General features: G+C 45.8%; 1 protein-coding gene across 2 annotated transcripts in view; it reads left to right on the top strand.

The window, feature by feature from the left end:
* The window catches only part of POPDC1 (popeye domain cAMP effector 1), a 33878-nt gene extending 16157 nt beyond the window's left edge, over positions 1–17721 (top strand). For both annotated transcript variants that reach the window (XM_084890568.1, XM_084890567.1), the window contains exons 7-8: positions 803–944; positions 14639–17721. In XM_084890568.1, coding sequence (XP_084746694.1) covers positions 803–944; positions 14639–14763 — 267 coding nt within the window. In that variant the 3' untranslated portion in view covers positions 14764–17721. The remainder of the gene's footprint in view (positions 1–802; positions 945–14638) is intronic.
* Positions 17722–22575: the final 4854 nt, after the last annotated feature.

Raw genomic sequence — 22575 nt, 5'->3', positions numbered from 1 at the left:
GTTAAGTGGGAATGCTTCTGGGACTCATTTCTCAAGAGTGAGGACATGTTTTGTAATGATCACATTTGCCATTACGGAGTGCAGTGTCTCTAAATGTCAGGGGCCTCCATGGATGGCGAGGAGGTGCTATCCTCTTCGTAAAGAGTCTGTGAAACAGTCTGAGGAAGGTGCCTAGTGAGTGGTGTGAGGGAGTGGGGGGCGAAGGTGGGGGGGGGGGGCGACAGGGCAGTGGGGAGGTTCTAGACTGAGCAATGCTGATGAACCCCAGTGAGCAGGAAGCTGGCATTTTAACCCTGGGGTCTTCCAGTCCTGCACATCTTCCTGGTCAGTTTCCTTTCCCGGAAGCCCACATGTGGCTAGAGAGGTACAGGATGGAGGCCTGCAGCAATTTAGTTCGGGATTTCAGAGCTATATAGATCTTCACCAATTTGCAATTTGATCTTCATTCCCCCACGTTTACATAGAAGGAAATTAAAATGATCACAGAAGACAACTTGGAAAACATCGTTTCATGATAAGCACTGTTGTTCTTCAAGGGGCTATGAGTATAGCACTGTGCTCTCTTAAGTCATCTTGTCTATACTGTTTATTTTTTAAGATTAATAAATAGACTAATGAGTATATTAAATGTATTATCTATAGTAATATCCAGAAAATAAAAATTATAGCTGACATTCATTGGGCACTTACTTTGTACCAGGTAGACTTTTTTTTTTTTTTTCCCCAAGGAAAAGTAAATGCACTGATAGGGAATGCTATCTAAGTCCCATGGGTGTCAGAAATCTTGAAACTTTGCTTTCAGAAAGCCAAAAAGTTGGAGCACCAGCTCAGCCTCTGCACACAGATCTCCATGCTGGAGATGAGGAACAGTATCGCCAGCTCCAGCGACAGCGAGGACGGCCTGCACCAGTTCCTCCGGGGCACCCCCAGCGCGTCCTCGCTCCGTAAGTTAGCCCAGCACTGACACGTGTCGGGATCCCGAGGGATGGCACTGGGAATAGACAAATGACGACAACTCTGACCAGAAAAATAACTTGTTGGCAGCCTAAAGGCATCATGAAAAATCATATCTTTGCTGATTATTTTAATAATATCAGCTAAAATCCAAATTCAGATCTCTTGTTTCTGTTTCAGAACATGTCCACTGCTTTTGGCACCTGCTTTTTAAAATACCGGCTCACTGGAATAATGGGAAAGTGTCCTTATGGTTTGCTGGGTTTTTGGCTTTGTTGTTCTCATGATTTTAATCCTAGTGAAAGATCCAGCCATGTGTTAAAAATAGTAGCAAGCAACTGCTGGGTGTTTTACTGCTGGCTGGTTATCTCAGTGTGCGGCCGGGTGATGGAAATCCCGAAGATGAAGGAGGCCACTCAGCACCCCTGTGCGTTACTCATTCACACACCACCAAGCAGTACGTTTTGCAAGATCTCTCCATAGTTTAGACCGTTTTAAGACATTTTAAGTACAACTGATGACACAGATGTTGAAGATTAGTAAGTAAAGTGAGAGAAGCTAGATTGTTTTAAGAATCAGATGCTGAAAATTATTTTATGCATTATTCCAAGAATGGTAGTGAAAGAACTTCGAACAAATTCATGTGAAATAGCAAAAAGACAATGTCTCCCATTGCATAAACTAAAAACTATTACTATTTCCAAATGTATGTTAATCCAGAGTAACTATTAGGTAACTATACATAAACATTCGGCAAGCCTAAGTGTTTGTGTAAATGAGTAACGTTGGATGCTTTGGATAAACTGGATTAAGGATTTTAACTATAGTTTAAATGGACAAAGGATTGGCAAGGCCACATCATTGGTGTAAGCTCCCAAAGCAAAGTCTAGGCATTGAAATACTTTGTGGACCTAAAGGAGCAACACAAACAAGAAATTAGAAATGATTGTATTTTATTCTAAAGTTACGTTTTGAAAATCACTGTGGTTAACCAAGGCCTGCAGCCTACTACCGTGTTTCCCCGAAAATAAGACATCCTCCGAAAATAAGACCTACTTACAGGTTTCCTTCTGAGTGAAATATAAGGCATCCCCCCGAAAATAAGGCCCCCCCCAGGCTAAACATGAGAGATTTGGTCCACTGATTCTGAAAGAAATGGAGTCACAAGAAATTCACCAGGAAATTCAGGAATTGGACTGTTATGATGATGTTCCAGAAGATGATGACATGATTGTCATTAAATAAATGAGTAAATTCTTGATACTGTAGGATTCACAGTTTGTCTGGTTTGTGTTGACAACTACGGTACTACTGTACCGTATACAGGTAATAAATTTCCTTTATTTTCATTTAACAATAAATGTGTACTGTATTCTTCTTCATGGAAAAATAAGACATCCCCTGAAAATAACACCTAGCGCATCTTTGGGAGCAAAAATTAATATAAGACACTGTCCTATTTTTGGGGAAACAGGGTAGCATGTCAGATGTCCTGAAACAGTTTGGTGCTCAATCAGCATTTTCAAATGGACCCATCTTAGTTACATGTGTAGTGATTAATTACTACGAAAGGTCAGCAGAAAGGGAATTATAGTTAAATGTTATATGTGGATTATTTTTCCTGTAGAATAGCTTGCTTTTGTAGTTCTTACTTTTGTTTAGTTTCTATAGTCTTGCTTACGAAGCACCGAGAACCAGTGGTATATAGCATGAGCACTTGTGGTCTTCAAATCAGCTTTCTTTTCTGTAGTATTTTATTGTATCATCTAAATATTTTGGGGATAAAAACATTTTAGGGGTTGAAGTTTATGTACAGTATATTGTTTAAATAGAATTAAAACATGTTTTCAAGATTACCATCTGTATTATACTCACCTCTGGAAAGCTGTTTTCTGGTCTTGAGTGGATGGTTCACACAGGTGCATACAAAGCTAGTTCTTGCTCTAATAATTATTAGCTGCGGGCCTTGTGGGAAGTCCCATGACCTTTCTAATCTGACGTGTATTGTCATATTTGGTTACAACTCCTGCTCTGTATCCTCCCCTCTTCCCTGCAGTAAATCATGAGTGTAATCCAAGCACTCCTGCAGGGCTAACTCAGGCTTCAGTGTCTGTGAAGAAGTATGCTGCCCTTCAGAGCAGGGTCACATTTTCACTTCTCATTTCCTCGTTCCCTTGTCTAACTAGACTTTAGTACTTTGCTGTATGAGAAAAAAAGAAAAAAAGGAAGGAAGGAAGGAAGGAAGGAAGGAAGGAAGGAAGGAAGGAAGGAAGGAAGGAAGGAAGGAAAGAAATGTGTGCAACCTGCTTACATTGTTTATTTAATTATTTAGCCTCAGATTTATTATGCAAGATCTCACATATTGATACCAATGCATCCAGCTACCTATGCATCATATTTTTGAGTGTGTGTGTGTGTGTGTGTGTGTGTGTGTGTGAGAATTACACAGCATATCCTCGTTCTGAATTTCTTGGCTTCCCTCCTGCGGTTTTAATGGAAGACTTTGGGACTTGAGCACAACACTGACACAAATTATGAATTACTAATTCTATCACATAATTCCTTAGGAACTGGTTAGCTCCTGTGTCTCTTACATGTTATCTCAGAACTGCTGAAGGCTGTCGTTTTTCATTTGCCATTCCCATCCATACGCCTCCTACTTTTCCATTACAAATTACATTCCCTGTAAAACAGAGTGCAGAACCAACCTCCTAGGACTGCTAGGCTGAAATAACAAAATTTATCCTATTTTGAGCATGTGATGGGTCTTAGTAAATGGTAGGTCCCTAAAACCAGTGACTAAGCTCTTATTATTTGAGTTTCTGACGTGCAAACGAACAGCCTGGTAGCTGCCTTCATGGTGCTAAAGGAGAGGAGGGAATAAACGTCAATTGATGGCAGCAGCTAGTGTTTTTCAGGTGCTCTCTGTACAAAACCACATGGGCTAGGCACTGGGCTCCTGCACAGAGGGAGGTGGGTTGGTGTTTGCTAGATGATGAGGCACTCACAGGCAGTCCCCGGTCTCCGTGAGGAAGAGGCTGCTTTCTTGCTCACGTGCACATTGAGTGCTGCTCCAGGCCCGAGTCCAGCTCACGCTGGGATGTGGGAGGAGCAGTCACTGTTGGGGTCACTGCCACTCATGGCAGAGGGCAGACAGTGGGGCAGGATCATGTCATGGCTCTCGCAGCTCCGCCCCTTCCGCTCACGTTCTCTGGATCAGAGAAGTCATTTGGCCAGAACCACCAGTAGTGAATGGAATCTTGAATCCTCCTGCAGGAGGGAGGGAAAGCAGGCATTTTGTCAGTAACACGATCTATCACAGTGAGTATTGTTTCACTTCCCAGGTGAGGAAATGGGAACTATGAGATGTTTATTCGCCTCATTTGGAGGTGCGGGGAGGTGCTGGATTGCAAACCTAGGTATTGTGTCTGATTCCAAAAGCCCGTGCTGTTAAAACATATTGTCTCCGTGCGTTGAAAAGAAAGATGCATATATCATTTGACTAGCCCTTTATAGTTTAGAGGTCACTTTCACCCCATTCTTGCATTTGACCCTGCCAGCTCTGCAGGAGGCACAGCAGCCCAGGAAAAAGATGGTCTCTGCCCGTTTACTCAGTAGCTCAGAATCCACTTAATTTAACTCTTCATGCTTCCTGTACTGGTATTTCATAGACTAGCACGGGAGCTTTGGCCAGACTTTTCAACCTTGTGTTCCTAGGAAGGCCAGAAGGGACAAGGCGCCCAGAACCTGTGAGAGGATTGCATGCCCTCGCGGGGATATGAGCTTGCTTCTCTCTGCTCCTGGACCAAGGTGCTCCTCAGTGCCCGGTCATCTTCTCTGCCTTATAGGATTTGCTCCCACAAGTAATGTGTAACACACACACACACACACACACACACACACACACACAGATTGTCATTGGCACTTGTCTGATAACTGGTGATGAACACAGGCGTTGCCGTGGCAACGGGAGGACATACTGTGTTTCCTTTAAAGTTGCAGAACTTTATTTTAGTTAATTTGGCTTAAATAACCTACTGTTTGGCTTGCTGCTTGCTTGTTGTTGTTTTTTTTAACCCTGAGGCAATATCGGCAGTAGACTCCTGATGATGGAACCCAACTTTTAAAGGTTTAAACCATCTATTTCCCCCCCCCCCCAGAATTATACTTAACATTTATGATTCTTTAAAAGACAACTATGAAATATTTAGAGAGATATCTCTTACTGACAAATAAAACCTTTTCTGGTGTTTTGTGTTATTAATGTCAAAATGGTGCCCAAATATGCTTTCAGTCAGGTTAGCTTGCATCCGGTGAGCATTCTTGGCCACAAACACTAGCAGCGTATCTGACATAAGGACCTTCTCTCGGCTCTCTTACCTATTTATTTACCAGGAAAGATGCAAACAGCCAATTCTTCGTTTCAAGACTGGTTCCATGAACTAGTCTGGTCAACTCCATTTGCATTTGATTCCTCCTTCGAACAACTGTCAACTTGCAAATAACACGCTTTCATGCGGACAGCTGGAGAGATGTGATCAGGCGCAGGGACAGGGAGGAAGAGCCAGGCACAGGCCTCAGGCCCACCACGCAGCACCTCCCCCGCAGAGATGGAGTGCAGCTGAGGGCCGGCCACAGGCCTGGCCACGGCTCCTGGGCTAGCCCCGAAACGAAGAAGTGCTGAAGCTCTTGCTTTGCTGTTTTCCTTACCAATACCCCGATCCATATTGGTAAATATGGAGAATAAACTTGTTTGGGGATATGTACCCACTGCTGTGGCAGCTGACCACTTCCAAACATGTCCTCATTCCATCTTCACCACCACCTGTGCCCTGTGTTGCATTTCCCCTTCTAGGGTAGAGGAGTATGACCTTGATCTCTCTGGGTCTTTAGTCCCCGGCCAGCAGGGGCCGTGCTGTCTGCCTCCAGAACCCCGCCCTCCCCAGTCCTTTACATGGCCTGTCTGCTCACAGCATTTTCTCACCTGTAAGATGACTACAAAGGGAATTTATAGTTATACACATTTCATCTTTTAGTAAAAAAAATCTAAAAACTTATCAAGTTAATATATGCACATAGATATCAAACATTAAGAAAAATCACTAGTGAAAAGATCTGATCCCCTCCAAACTAATTGCTCCTGGGAGCTGTCATTTTGAAACTGTTTGTCCAGAGTATTCAATAATGTGTCATTATGTATCGATTTAACCACTAACCTAACTTAGCTCACTTTTAACTTCCTTCCCCCTCTGCTCAGTATGGTGATGTCACTAGATTATATTCTTTGTTTACCTTTGTAACATTAAATGACACAATAAACTCCCATTTCTTTTCTGCTCTGAGGCATTTTTAAAGGTGAAAGCATTAGTACCGGTATCCCTACCCTTTCTTATTCTTTCTCCCTTCTACCTTCATACTGTTCTGGGCTCTTTAACTTATTTTTAAAATATATCTTATTGATTTTTTTACACAGAGGAAAGGAGAGAGATAGTTAGAAACATCGATGAGAGAGAATCATCAACCAGCTGCCTCCTGCACACTTCCTACTGGGGATGCGCCCGCAACCAAGGAACATGCCCTTGATTGGAATCGAACCTGGGACCCTTCAGTCCACAGACCAATGCTCCATTCACTGAGCCAAGCTGGTTTTGGCAACTTCTTTAACTTTTAAACAATTAAGGTCGAAGGCATATGCATTCTGTTCTCTCTTCTTTTTTATTTTTTTAGAAAATATGATAAAATATACATAACATAAAATTTATCATCTTACCCATTTTTGAGTGTACAGTTCAGTGGCACTAATACTCTGTGCTTTGGTAACTGTAAGTAGGTCTTCCTTTGCCTATGGGTGGTTCTGAAAAATCGAAGTGAATAAAAAGTATTTACATTATTATGCTTTATTCAAAACCAAATAATTGGCTGTGACTACATTTCTCTCTTTTTGATTTCAATGTCATGACTCTTGTTCTGTGCCAAGGTTCCTAATGTCAGGGATGCATGGATCTGGCTTTTGTGCACAACACAGAAATCATGCCACCGTTTGCTCCATATTTTACCCTCCTTTTCCCCTAAAGTTTTTTTGTTTTTGTTTTTTTACTGCTTTGCTTATGTGGCCACCTTTGTCACTATATCCCCAGTATCTTCTAGCTTCTTATTATTTTAGGTGACATTCCTTTCACTTCTCAACTAAAATCTCCGAGTGGTTGGTTCCTGTTTAAATCATGCCTTTTCATACTGCTCTCTGTGTTTACGGGTATCTCCAGCTGCCCTTCGTTTTCCTAATCCTTTCATTTTCTCATCTTGTGTCTTCACTTTCTCAGTTCGTCAGTGCCCACTCTCTTTGGCTGAGACCTTTCTCACGGTCTCCCCTCCTGCTCCCTCTCCCGGACTGGTGATTCTCTGCTCTGTTGCTCAGCTGTCATTGGGACCAGCTTCCTGTTCTGCTGTCTCTGCAGCCCTGTGTCTTTTCCTTTGGGGCAGGAAGGGACTGCAGGGTTTTCACCATTCCTTGACTGCTCGGCCCTATGGCGTGCAGCTCAGAGCCCTGACTGCCACTGTGAGTAGCAGAAATTGACCTGGGGATGCCTCTTTGGGCCATAAAAAAACCTCCTCCTGGGAGCCACTAACTTCCTCCACCTGCCCATTTGCCCTGACTGGAATGCCTCCTTGCTGGTGCTGAGTCCCTCGAACAGAAGTGAAGTACAAAGGCCATGCCTGCGCTTTAGCATTATTGTTCAGAGAGCTTCAATCAAACTTAATTTTTTATTTAAAAATGTCTTACGACCTCACTAAAAATTTTTAATTAAAAACATTTTCCACTATAAGTAGTGAAAGGCAGGAAAATGGATGATAATCTTTCTAGCAAAGAAGCCATTAAATCCTTCCCCGGCCTCATTCATCAGAAATTGTGTACTATAACTAAAATTCTAAAGCCCTGTACGGGCTGTAATTGCTTGCTCAAGCAGTTGGCCAGATGGTCAAAGATAATAAAAAGAACACCTTGAAAGGGATAAAGAAAATGCCATTAAAATAACAGAGGAGAGGGGGAAATCATGCATTACATTGAATAGTGTACAGAGGTGTTACTCCTTTTTCATAAGTGTTTCTGAAGCAGAGAGAAATGGCTCTGGACAAACTTCATATTGTGGTGCTGGGTTTATCTGAAGATCAAACTTGACGTCGCTTGCTTATTCCCTAGCGCAGAGATGACCTTCACTCTGGATTTAAGAACAACATATGTGCCAAAAATGGTTTGCTCAGTGGATAGAGCGTCGGCCTGCGGACTGAAGGGTCCCAGGTTCGATTCCGGTCATGGGCATGTACCTTGGTTGCGGGCACATCCCCAGTAGGGGGTGTGCAAGAGGCAGCTAATCGATGATTCTCTCTCATCGATGTTTCTAACTCTGTATCCCTCTCTCTTCCTCTCTGTAAAAAATCAATAAAATATATTTTTAAAAATTTAAAAAAAAAAAAAGAACAACATATATGTCTGGTACTTTGCCTGCTAGGAGAGGCTCTAAGGCCTAACAATGAGAAGCATGCTGCAACAGAAATAAGCTTAATAAGGACAGAATTCTGGGAAAGGCAGTCTCTCTCACCCAATCTTTTATTACTCCACATCGGGGTTTTAACTGTTCCTATGACCTTCCTGGTCCATGTATCAAAAGCTTCTTGTGGTTCTCTCTCTCTCTTTTTCAAGTATAGTTGACATTGACTATTATATTAGTTTCATATACAGCATAGAGTTAGTCGTTTATGTAACTTTGGAGGTGATCCCCGGATAAGAGGAGCACCCCCCTGACACCACGTATAGTTATTACAGTATTATTGACTATATTCTTTATGCTGTAACTTACATCCCTGTGACTTACCCTATCTTTCCGTGTAGAAGATCCTTTTTTTTGTTTTTTTTCTAAAGTCATTAGACTGAAAATCAAAGGGCATCTTATACACGTAAGTCAGCCAAGGAGAGAGTCGAGGGGGTGGTGTGGCTGCCCATACCTTGTCAAACAGGCTTTCTCCAATCATGAGCCTTATTGTTACTGACCTCAGCTGATGCCTTAATTGTCGGTGGAGATGGAGAGTGTACAGATGCAACAGGGACTGGGGCATTCTGAACCCATAAAAATGTCAAAAAATAAAAATATAATAAATACCAGTATGCGATTATCTTACTCTTCAAAATTCAAACTGAATGTAATCAGCTTTGCAAAAAAGTGTGAAAATAGAGCTGCAGAGAGACAATTAGGACTCCTCCTACTGAGTGTATGATCAGACAGTGGAGAAAACAGGAAGAACAAGTCCTTAAGATGACAAAAAAGAAGAAGGCCTTAAGAGGAAAACCAGCAAAAATGTTTAAAATATCGATTTCTTAATTTTGGGTTGGAAAAGTGGGGGGGGGGCCCTAATGCTAATTATCTCTTTTATAGTATGATAAGTACCAAAGGAGAGAGTTTACCACTTTTGTCTCCCAACTGTAAAAGTGGGTATAACAGAAGCTGAACCTCAGTCTTCTGGAAAATGTATGGCTATGGACGTATTTGCTTTCTCGAATTTGAAACAAATGAGAAGTAAAAATATTACACTGAGGTCATGAACTCATAGCAATGTCCTAGAGGGGCAAAAGTAATTTGAAAAGCACTTAATGAAAGATAAGCTCAATTTCTTCCCCTCTCCTCATGCTCTCACCTCTAGGTAAGATATAAGGCCTTCTGGGCAAGTGTCTGATAATGCATCAGTGCCTAAAATTAATGAAAAAGGCAGGCAAACTTGCAGAAAGAATTTAATAATGTTCAGCTTGTGAAATGGAAGATCATTCCCTTACAGCACAGTATCCTCCCTCCCTCCCTCTCTCTCTCTCCCTCTCTCTCTCTCTCTCTCTCTCTCTCTCTCTCTCTCTCTCTCTCCACTCCATATTGGGTTTGGACATTTTCTTGGACAAAATAATGATTTCTAGCTGCGTAGCGATGGGCTTTCTTCCCACTGAGCCACAGGGTCCTGCTGAGGCTGGAGAGCACGGCGTCTGTGGGCCAGGTGAGCTCCTTGCTCTTGCTCCTGGAAGCCTGCCTTTCTCCTGGCGGTGGCAGTGACAGGTGGGGCCAGGTGAACGTCCTCCTTGGTGCAGGAGGCCCAGGCTTACCGGTTGATACAGAGTGTGGGCACTCTCTGCCACCGTGATTCCTGTCAAGCGCAGGCCGCCAGCTGGCGCTGGGCTGCTCCTGGCAGTTACAGGGAGACCGACTTTCTGTTGTGAAGCTTCAGGTGCATCTGCCGGTGGGGAAAGAGCAACAGGCACCGTTGTGGGGACTGGGACCTGGGGACTTGTGGGCTCTCACCCAGCCGCAGAGCCTGAAATGAACGTGCTTTTAGTGCTCTCCAGGAGAAAAGAGCTTCAGGAGAAATAGGCACTCTCCTGGGGCCACTGGGGCCACCTGGCTTTCCCGCCAGGCTGTTTCCACCTGCTCATCCCCAGGGAGAAAGGCTTGTGCCCACGGCGGCTCCCCTGCTGTTTGCTTTCATGTTTGTTCAGGTTCAGCTTCTGGGTGTAAAGTAGAAATATGAGTAGGGATGCAAGGAGAATGAGTTACTCTGAAAAGTGTGTTGACAAACAACAGAGTCAGAGACTTTGTCCGATTTGTTTTTTATTTTCTCCCAACATTGAACCCTTCCATTGCTCAGAGATTTGTATGGCTTATGGGATGAAAACTTGGTTGTAGGTACCTTTGCTGCGAGCCGGTACTCTTTGCTGTGAGCACTGTCATATCAGCCAATTATTTGAAAGTGATTTCCCTTGAAATATGACACAGAATCTATCTGCTGTAACAGTCCCTTTCCCATAGTGAGGGCTTACTGTAGGCCCAAGACCTGCTGACGCTTGAATGCTGCTGTGCCCCATGGGGTCAGGGGGCGGGGTTTGACTCATCGGAGATGAACTGTGATTGCCCTATGTTTCTTCCACATCCTCAGGATCAGCTTTCTGAAGGCCTAGTTTCAGAGGAGGGTCTGTTTGTTTGTTTGTTTGTTTGTTTGTTTGTTTTTCACGTACTAAGTAGTTGGGACCTGGCTAGTGTGGGGTGCACTGCGGTGAGGCTGCAGGAGAGAGGGGCTGTGGTCACGGCCCTTGGGAATGCCGTTTTCCGGGAAGAGAGAGATGCCGTCCTTAGGACCACAGCGTGGTGCAGGTGTGGAAGGGCTGTGGTTGTTTGGAGAAGAATAGAATCCCCCACAGAAGGAATTAGGGAAGACTACAAGTGAAGGAGTTCGGTTTGAACTTCACCTTGAGGACTGGATAGGAATTTGGTGGGAAGGGATGGGAGTGGAGAGACCATCCCAGGTGGAGAGAAAAGCACGAGGAGAAGAAGAGAGGGATGGGTTGGAATTGGGGGTCAGTGAGCTTGCCAGGGCATGGACTAGAAGGGAAGGAGGCCCTCTCTGGAGACCCCGGAATGCCAGCCCAGGACTGTGGGGGACTCTGGCCTGACTGCCTTGTAATGTTTTAGAGTAACCACCACAGCCCTTTCTTTCCCAGGCAAATAGAGTGGGAACGGAATACGTTCTTTCACAGAGAAACTGAGGGTTCTTGGAAAGTTTTCCCTGGGTCATTTCCAGTTGTTTGGAGCCCTCTCTTCACGTTCCCTTCATGGGGAAATGCAGCAGTTAGGCAGGTAGTGGGAGGGTCAGAACATTTTGTCCCCGATGTAGGCAGCAGCCTCAGGATACTGTAGATCATTTTGATAGACGAGCTTAAAAAGTAGAGATCAATTGGTCTCACTTCCCCAATCAAAATGAACTGGACATGTTTCTGTTATGTGTAGCATACAATTATGTCTGAATGCTCTACATTATTGATTTGGCTGAATGCTCTTAGACATGCTATCTTGTTTGTTCTGAGGACTTTTTTCTGATTGCAAATACTCAGCCTAAGTTAATATTTCATGAGAATCAATCATAACTTGATTATAGAAATATGATGGAAGTCATGGCTACTGGTAGAAAGAAAACAAACAAAGAAAAAAAGACAACTGTGCTGCACTCAGGCCAGTTTAGACGGAGAAATACAAACCTCTATTCAAGCACTAGTCCCATTTCCTTTCTTTGCCATCCTTAGGGGTAATGATGAGCTTTAACCAGTTTTCCAACTCTTTAGGCCACATGTGTCAAACACAAGGCCCGCGGGCCAAATCCAGCCCGCCAGGCCTTGCAATGTGGCCCGCACCGCACTGTCATCACTGCACTCCGCTGTCAGTTTATGACATTGTCAGTTTATGACTGTTCAGTAAACCATTCGGCCCACGATTTAGGCTGGATTTTAGATTTTGTCCCCTTCTCTGATTGAGTTCGACACCCCTACTTTAGGCTATTGCCCTCTGAAGACCATATTAATGCACTGGTTTGATTGACTTACAAAGTGTTACCATACCCCACGTACTGATTTGAGTAAGAACTGTACAAATATGAAGACACTCATCCAAACAGCATGTGAAGTAGATATTATGATTATTCCTATTTTGCTGACAGGACAATCAAGGCACGGAGAAGTGAAGTAATTTGCCCAAAGTCATAGACAGTACTCATTGCCACTTTAGCAGGCCTGTGAATTGGAGGTTGGGCTTGGTATCACCTGCACAAAAAAGGACACAAAGTCCGTGTGCTCTGTGACAGAAGTTCGTTCTTGGGACTTTGATACAAGCTTCTTTTCTACCATCGGTCAGTAGTTGTCATTCCAGAAGCTCAGCATTTTAATTGATTGTAAATGTTTGAAAGTGAACGGTTTCTGGGTTTCTGAGTGTATACATCAAACACATAAACTACAATATACCAGAGCCGGGGCTTGCACATGTAAATATGTGTGTTTTCCGATGGTCTTAGGCTCTACAGCAGCGGATCTCCACATATGGGTCGCCTAAAACCATCGGAAAACACAGATATTTACATTACAATTCATAACAGTAGCAAAATTACAGTTATGAAGTAGCAACGAAAATAATTTTATGGTTGGGGGTCACCACAACATGAGGAACTGTATTAAAGGGTTGTGGCATTAGAAAGGTTGAGAACCACTGGAATAAGAAATGATATTGTCTATTTGCCCAGCACCCTGCTAAGCATATTTTTGTTTAATCCTCCCAACAACCCCAGAAGGCAGGTCCTGTGAATATCTCCTTTCCACAGAGAGGGCAGCTGAGGCCCCGAGAGGCACAGTCACGGAGCACATGGCACACAGCAGGAAGCAGCAGGGCGGCAACTTGACCCTGGACTTGTTTCCTGAGCCTCTGGTCTTGAGCCCTGTGCAGGCCTTGTGCCGTGGCGCCCCCTGCTGGTCCCTGACCCTCCTCGCTGACAGCAGCCTGCTCTCCGGGCTGGCCGGCCCTGCTGGCTGCTGCTGACTCTTGTCAACGTTGAACAGCTGATCAGTATAAATTTCTTGTAGGCATTCTGATTCCTATCTTTATAAGACCCTGTTCCTTGCCTTTGCTGTACAGCAAACATGTGAAGAGTCTGATTTCACCCATTGTTCTTCCATCATCAACCTTACACCCAGCCTGAGTTCAGCATCTGCTGAATACCACTCCGTCCTGCGTGGGGGAAGCAAGAATGTGCACAGGGGTGGGTGGGCAGGGGGACCCTGACACAGTGGATCCTGATATCGAATGTGGGAACTGTGTGGAGGGGAGCCTGTGCTTATGATGTCACGTGAGCTGCTCATGAGGCGCCTCACGGAGTCTCTGCACCTATTTACAATATGTTCTCTTACTTTCAGACAATATTTTTTTTTAATAATTTTAAAAAATATTTTCTATTGATTTTTTACAAAGAGGAAGGGAGAGGGAGAGAGAGCTAGAAACATCGATGAGAGAGAAACATCAACCAGCTGCCTCCTGCACACCCCCTCCTGGGGATGTGCCCACAACCAATATACATGCCCTTGACCGGAATCGAACCTGGGACCTTTCATTCCGCAGACCGACACTCTATTTACTGAGCCAAATCTGTTTCGGCCAGACAGTATTTTTTTTCTGCATCAGTCATGGTGCCCCTGTCTGGGACGTGCCTTTGGTAAATGAGTGAATGAACAAGGGACTGGATGCATGAATCGTTCATTGCTTGGTTCCCTTGATTAAACGGCCTCCTCTGAGGCCCTGGGATGTCTTGCTACTTGGGATTGTATTTCCTCCACCTGGCTCTTCCCCCTGCATGCCTGAACCCTCTTCCCGCCCCGCTGTCCCCCGCTCTCCATCTCCATGTCAGTCCAGAGCGTGGCAAGAACTGTTCTTTTAGGAAGGGCTACAGGTGGTATGAGGGTCAAGAGTTTTAGAATAAAACCATACTGCAGGGAAATCAGGAGTTCACTCAGCTCTTTAGGGACTCCGGTAACCATGTCTGATATTCATGGAGGGACATTCTGATTCCTAAACAGACTTTAGGGCAACCCACTAGGGACTGGGGTGTTTGAGAAGCTCCTCGTACAAGCACACGCAGTGGGATGCGTTCCACATCCCGACTTGGTTGTTTCATTGAAACGCTCGATTGAAAATACAGTGTTAACAACGGAAACCCCATTTGTGGGACCAGCGTTGGATTCCCAGGGGGTTTTGTTTTCCGGTTGGAGTTTGAAACTGGTGCATCTCGTCCGCGTCAGGACAGGCTGCCCGTTAAGTGGCTTTCCTTTTTGTGTCTCCGACAGACGTGTCCTCCCCACACCAGCGGGCCTCGGCCAAGATGAAGCCAATAGAAGAAGGGGCGGAAGACGATGACGAAGTCTTTGAACCCGCGTCACCCAAAGCATTTAAAGTCCGTGAGTTGCCTTGATCAGAGAGAAGAGCCAGGTTACCGAGATGGAAATGGTCTTGAAGATTTCCTGAAAAATACCAGCACTTTATCACTCACTGCTTTTAGATTATTCCGCTTTAGGGCATCGGGACGGTACAGTCTGAGGGCAGAAAAGTGAGGAAGAGTCGAAAGTCGGAAGGCTGTTTTAGCTCTCTCTTTTTTTTTTTTTATGGGTCAGCTTTTTAAGAGGTTGCTTTCCTGAGCCTTCTGACTAAACCTAGTTCTATTTTGAGATACATATTTTCACAGTATTTTCTAGATACACTCTCCTTTTAACTTTGAAAACCTTCGTGTTCTGTCCATTCAAATGCCTTCCCACTTACTTTTCAAGGCTGTGGTTCATTTTGCTCACGGGCCGTTTTTTTCTCTGTCATGGCGATGGCGTTGTCTATTCGATAGCTTTATCACACAGTGCAAGTTTGAAATGGAGATTGCAGTGGCATTAAAAAGCAGGGAATCTCGGGCTTTGCTCAGTCAACTTTTTAGATGGAAAATTTTAAACAAAGATGTGATTCGACTGGTGTTTATTTTTCTACCAGGCCAGATACATTACCCCACTAGATTGCCTTCCGTGGACGTTGGTTAGATGGCTTGATACTGAACAAAGCATCAGACTTCGGTCACATTACCCTTGCATTATGCTAGTCATACATTAGAACTGAAACCTAACGCTGGGAAGATAAACAGATGGAAGTGGTTCTGAGCCCCGTGTCAGCCTTCAGCCACTCACCGGGGGCTCGGAGCCTTCGCACCCACACATCTGGGGCGGAAACACTTCACTTGAGGCGGAGAGGAGAGGAGCGTCAGGTGGCCGAGCCGGTGGCACAGAGCAGCTCCATCCTTCCGTCAGGATTCTGAAGTTTCAGGTTGTCCTTCCAGCCGCCAATGTCTCTTTAACAGATACCGAGGACCATGGGGCAGAGGTTGGCCACGGGCTGTGCCTTGAACACCCAGCCTGGCTATTGCCGTGAGGGCCTTGATTCCACTCTCCTTTCCACCAGAACCGCATTTTAGGACATGGTGGTGTTTGGCTGGTGCGGAACAAGGAGCTGGCTTGACTCACGGTCAGTCTGGTGGGTGTGAGTCCCTTGGGCGGAGTCCCTTGACCGGCTGTGTGACTTCATACCCATCAGTGTTTGTTTTGTCGGCAAACTCATTAGTCAACAGAGCCAAACATCAACAGTACAATGACTGAAATTTCTTTTGAGAGCCAAGTTTTTTTTTTAACTTAAACTATATAGGTAGGTACATTGTTATTAACTTAATTAGGGTATGTGGTGTTTTGCGGACGAGCCACACTCAAGGGGCCAAAGAGCCGCATGTGGCTCTCGAGCGCAGTCCTTAGAACCAGCGTTGAGTCGGTGCCCTGTTAGAGTGACTGGGTAAGGAAAGTTCCAAATGGAACTGTTTTCAGATGAGTTGAGCCAAAAGGAGCACCTCTTGCCAAGGACTAATATCTGTTAGAGAAGGTAAATAAGCTGCCCTGTCATTTTCCTAGGTCCTTTTTTTAAAAAAAAATTAAAGCCAATTATTTTAGTCCTTTCACTCGAGTATGTTTACATGCCGGGTCCTCTCGGAGAGAACGTGCATAGACTGGGACTCCAGCTCCCAGCCGCTCCCTCCAGGGTTTGCACAGCCACATCCCTGCAGAAAGGCTGACTGCACTCTGCTCCCCTCACCTCTCTCCGGCGCCTTAAGGCGACCAGACGTCCTGCTTTTGGTGGAACAGTCCTGATTTTTAACAATTTGTCCCGAGTCGTTTTAAAAAAGTCCCGATTTTGGAAAAAAAACAAAAAAACAAAAACAAAACAAAAAAAAAAAAACACTGCAGGACAAGTTGTTAAAAATCAGGACTGTCCTGCCAAAAGCGGGATGTCTGGTCACCTTACCTTAGAGATCTGCTTTGGGGAAATGAAGCAGAGGGGAACGGCCGAGCGTGGCTTTAAGATGTGATGATGTATTGGGTTGAACTACACATGCCTGTGTCTGAGCTCCCGCGTGTGGCTGTGAGGGGATGGTGTTAACACTGTTCCCCTCGCCTGTTGGGTCAGGCCGAGGAGACCCCTGAGGTCCCACGTGCATAAGAGTAGTGACAGGGTCAGCCCACAAAGCCCTTAGATGTGACGTCCGCCCTGAGGAGACAGTAGTTGTAGGTTCCACTGAGGCCGCACTTTCATGTTCTGTGGGCACACAGAGCCTTGGCCTCGGGATCCCGGACCCCAGCCCCCTTGAGGTTTGTCTCACGTTCTCCCCTCGGACAGGGAGGGTCTCTCATGCTCAACCCGGACGAGTTGGGAGGTTCCTTTCAAAAGCACACTGCTGACATCAGGTGACAGGGAGTCATTAACTGCTTTTACTAAAATGTGTGTTGTGAAAGCGTGTGCACATGCATCCTGTCATGGATAAGAAGACTGACCTCAAGATTAGGGATTTTAAAGAGCCACTTAGTCTGAAAGGGAAACATGAAACTTTTTAAATACAGCCCTATAAGGAACACCACGTGCCTAGCGGGGGTGAGCGGTGGGAGGGGGAAGGAGCCAGGCCACTGAGGGGCCGTCCCGCAGAGACGGGCAGCAGCTAAGGAGACAGGAAAGCGCTCTGGTGTAAGCTCTCTGGAGGACTCAATCACTCACTAATATACAAACGAACAGCGCGTCTTTGGATGAGGCGTACATGCAGAGCCAAAAACACGTTCGTTGCCAAAGCCACCTGATAAGATGCTTCCTCTGATTTCGGTATTCCCTTGTGTGACCAAGGTTCAGAAAATGGTCTGCAAAAATGACTCTATACGTCACCCCACATCTATGTTCAAGTGTAACATCAAGTCTGCTGTATGAATCTGGAGTGTTACATTCACACCAGAATGTATGTGTCATTTTGTAATACTTTGGAGCCCTCCTAAGTATTTGTATTTATAAAATAATAGCACAGACACTAGATAGATCCTCGATGACGTTTATGTATCTTAAACTGTAATAACGGGTGCTATCTCATTGTTTTGTGGTTGCCATCCTTTGCTTTCCCGGGTCTCTCCATGCCCCCCTACGGTTCGGTTCCACCTGAGTCCCTTCGCCACCAGCAGCGTCAGCACCAGGAGACCTCCCCTTCTTCCCGCGGTTCTCCAGCCGCGGGTGTGAAGCGTCTCCGGCTGTATAACTTGCAGCTGCTGATCCCCAGGCTCTGTCTTGGCCCGAGAACAGAGTAACTTGGATGCTGGGAAAACCTTGGGGGTCGGGGGGATGTGACCTGCACACCCCGCCCTGTTCCTGGGGCTCAGGACGTGACTCCGCCCTCCGGGGAAGATTCTCCTGCGGGTGTGTGTGTGGTGGCCCAGCGGACAACGTGGTCAGGTCTGGCCTTCGGGGTCCTGGTGCCCTCCTCCCTGCAGACCCCAGGCTGCAGCTCCGAGGAGCCACTGGCTTTGTGTTCTGTGTGTTTTTATTGTCTTCATTTCCTCGGTCGTCTCTAAACCTGCTCTGTAGGAACCTCTGGCCTAGCCATGCCTCGGGTCCCCTCCCCTCCCTGTGTCCGATCCTGGTTTCCCAGCTTCTTTTCCTGATTATCCTCAACTAGAGTGACTAGCGGTTCCCACCTATTCCGTCCCAAGCCCCAAGGGTTTGAAAGGCTAGGATGCTGTGTAGGGAGCTGAGGTCGCCGTGGAATCTCGGCTTCAGTTCTGCTCTTCTGCTCGAGGGACGACCCAGTCTCACTGAGGACAGCCACGCCTTGGTTGTCACAGAGCCCCAGATGCCTTGTGCGTGCAGGATGACAAATTGGAAGTGTCGCTTAAGAAACTTGCTTTTAAGTACTAGTTGCAGGTACTGTTATGCTTACTTGCAACCTGGTTTTAAAGTACGCGAGGATTTTATGAATGCTTTATATAGTCACATTTATAATAAATTTACATTTTGTCTGAATAAAGCCTTATCGTTTAAAATATCTTCATATATTGTCATTTAATCAAATAAACTTCTTACTTTAAAAAAAATATGTGTATGTTCTTTTCATTCTTCTTACTTATACAGTTTCATAAGATTCCACAGCACAGGGGGGGTCACAGGAAGGGGGAAGGGGACCTCCCCCCCCCCGCCCCCAACCTGGAGCTATTCTGTGGTGGGCAGGAGGGACCCACCTTTCTGTGCTTGAAGGAATGCACTTTTCTTCCATTGACTGTCCTAAATGCACTGGGGAGGGGGGGGGGCGTCCCTCAGCCTGGCCTATGCCTTCTCACAGTCAGGATCCCAATGGAGGTGTCCGACTGCCGGCGTAGGCCGGCTCCCCTAAGCCAGCAGTCGGACATTCTGCTAAGGGTCCTTAGCGCTGCTGTGGAGATGGGAGAGGCTTTGCCACCGTTGCAGTGCTCGCCAGTGGTGAGCCCAGCTTCTGGCCCAGTGGTGCTCCTCCTGTGGGAGTGCACTGACCACCAAGGGGCAGCTCCTGTGTTGAGCATCTGCCCCCTGGTGGTCACTGTATGTCATAATGACTGGCTGTTCTGCCTTTCAGTCGATTTGCATATTAGGGTTTTATTATATAGGATGTGGGGGGGGGAGGGCGGCTAATGACATGTTGCCCCCAACAGATTTTTTATCTATGTTGTCCATCTCGACCACCCTCCTAGCTCAAAGCAGCCCTAAAGCAGGACCTGGGGGGAAAGGCAGAGCTTCCCCACCCCCCCCCCATGTGGCTCTGAGGTCAGACAAATGCATTTCTGAACACTCTCTCCCCGTGGATCTTGAGCAGGTTGTTAACCATCCTGCCCCCTGCCCCCGTGGCTTCGTGTCCCCAGCTGCACTCTAGATCCTTTCCCCACACAGCTGGCGCTCGCTGAGTGTTAGTTCTCGCCCCTTTTCCTTTGGCTGCCAAGTTGGGTCCTTAAGGCTTTGGCAACCACAGTCCTTGTAAAGAGCCAGAGAGTCGGTGCCAGGACCTGAGAGACAGGCTGGGCAAGGGCTGTGGCCAGGGCCCTGGTGCTCACAGCAGAGGAGGCTGGAGGCACGGGAGCCCACAGGCTGCACTGTCTGCATGTTGGAGGGGGCAGAGGAGCCCGTCCCGAGGTCGGGAGGTGGCCCCGGGAAGCACGAGGCTGGAAGGAGGCTGCGGGCAGCTCTGTGAGGTGGCTCCTGGTGGACAACACTGGTGTTCGGTTAAATGATGATCTTAATAAGGTGAAGAGAAGAAAGAGCTTGTTACGTGTGGTCAACCCTTATTTTCAACTAATACCCCTGCTTATCTCCCCATGGTGGCTGCCCAGTAGCTTTGGGCAGGTGGGGTGGACACGCATGGAACACAGGATGGGCCAGTCTTGACCACAGGAAGGATGGAGGGAAGTTCATCTAGACCTAGGGAGTGTGGGAAGGGAGACATTCTCCAAAATTCAAGAGACTGGCCTTCTCCGTGTGGTTTGATTGCTAACGAATGCTGGGGTTTGGGCAGGTCACAGCACCTCCCTGGGCCCAGTTTCATCTGCAAAATGAGGCGAGAGCAGGTGAGGGCTCTCCCAGCTCCCCTGCCCACAATTCCAAGTGTGCATCCTTCTTTTTTTAAATATATTTTTTTATTGATCTTTACAGAGAGGAAGGGAGAGGGATAGAGAGTTAGAAACATCGATGAGAGAGAATCATCGATCAGCTGCCTCTTGCACATTCCTTACTGGGGATGTGCCCGCAACCAAGGTACATGCCCTTGACCAGAATCGAACCTGGGACCTTTTGGTCCATAGGCTGACGCTCTATCCACTAAGCCAAACTGGTTTCGGCTGTGCATCCTTCTTAAAGGCTGATGTGGTATCTCTGCTCTTTGTGTCCACCTGAGTCATGATTTTTTTGGGGGGAACAGGGAGGTGGGAGGTTGAGGATGATTTGGAGGGTTAGGCCATGACTCACCAGTTGGACCCCTCTGTCTGTCTTTCCCACCAGGACAGTCCCATCCGTGCGCTGTCCTTCACAAGTGCTATGTTGGCTTGAAGTCATGTTACCATCGTCATTGTTCATACCAGAACTACTTTAGGTCCTTTGATCACCAAGTATTCAGTAGTTCTTTTTATACAATTTAAAGGGTTTCTCAAAAAGTTCTTCTCAGAGCAGCCAGCTTGCTGAAAAAGCCCTTCTAGCCCTTCCGAAATGGCGTCGGTTGAGATTTTGGAGGGACAGACCTGTATAATTTCAGAGCAGAGCAGGCAAAGTTTAGTTCAAGAGTTCACCCAACTGAGTGGCAATCAGGGGATGACCAGAAGGCCGTTAAAACCCAGCTAACTGGGCCTCACCCCTGAGTTGGATTCAGTACAGCTGGGGAAAGGCTCAAAGGCTGGATTTCTAAGTTCCCAGATCGTGTTGACTCTGTCCCTTATTTAGCAGATGAGGAGACTATGGCTGGGAAAATTAAACACAAGGAAAACTAGAACCCACATATTCTCATTCACAGTCCAATGCCTTTCAATTAAAAGGAATTGTTTATTTTATTTTATTTTATTTTATTTTATTTTATTTTATTTTACTTTATTTTTTGGCCCTAGGCCCATAGTTCTCAGATCCTATATACTGGTAATAAAAGGCTAATATGGAAATCGACCAAATGATAGAATGACCTATAGGTTGTGCACGGACCAGCCCGGACACACACTGACCACCAGGGGGCAGATGCTCAATGCAGGCCTCTAGTTTTCAATAAAAGAGTCACATTGGGAACTAGTTAAAATCTGGCTCCAGGAACTCAGTACACCTGTAACAGTGATTCACAGCACATTGGAGCCAGCAATTCATTTGGCTCCCGGATTCTTAAAAGCTCCCAGATGATTCAGGTGTGTTAAATCCGAGACTCCCTAGTCTGGAGGAAGGTCAGAAACTTGCACTTGAGCAGGCACCCCATCTGATCTGGGTATAGTTGCCGGCTGGTACAGGAATGCTTTCCTGACCTTGCTTCCTGTTTTGGGAAACATAAGACAGCAGGAGCAGTGTTAGTGTGGGGTTGTCTAAGTGAGAAGAACAACCTCAAAGGTTTGAGTAATAAAATCTCACATGAAAATTTTAGGAGTCTTGAGTTACTTATAGCTTGAAATCTGAATGAGAAACTTATGGAATAATAATACAATATGAGTATTTAATGCACTAAGGGTGCTTACAGGTTTGAAGTTTCTTATTACAAGAAGACCTAGAAATACTCAGATAAAATACTTTGTCCTAGACACGTTACCAATATCGATATGCCTTCGGCACCACGAACTCCACGTTGACATCCTCTGTCTTCTGCATCAGAGCCCATAGAGTCATTTCTTAGAATTACACATTTTTTTCCAGACAGAGAATCTCCTAGGTAAGTTTATCAAACATGAAATATTCTGCATTTCAAATAGTAGCCGAGGCGGTGAGAAGTATTCTTTTCAGAGAGTGAGTGGAGAGCGCCCTCTGGTGGTGTTGCATAACAACTGAAATGCAGTGTATTTTCATCTTCACCAAAAGGAGTTTTCACACTTCCAAAGACCCATTTGTACAATGCACCACATTAGGACATGCTGTTTAGGTTGTTATGCTATATAGGCTATCTTAGGAAAAATTTTAATTGGGACAGTGTCCCATTAAGAAATAATTTTTATTTAAAAAGAATCACTGTGGGTTGTGACTATGGCCCTTCCAAATGGGATCGCTTAAATAATCTGATCTTGGCTCCCAATTCTTTTCACTGCTGATTTGTTTTGTTTTGTTAGGGGGTGGAGGTGGGGCTTGCGCTGTAACATGTAGACATTGGTTGGGATGGGGTTCTAATGGAACTTGTCAAATCTCCTCCAGCAGGTTCTGG

The sequence above is a fragment of the Pipistrellus hanaki genome (genome assembly GCF_964339955.1).
Source record: "Pipistrellus hanaki genome assembly, chromosome: 7".
Lineage (NCBI taxonomy): Eukaryota > Metazoa > Chordata > Mammalia > Chiroptera > Vespertilionidae > Pipistrellus > Pipistrellus hanaki.
Note: the sequence above shows the minus strand (reverse complement) of the source record. Positions and strands in the feature narration are given on the sequence as shown.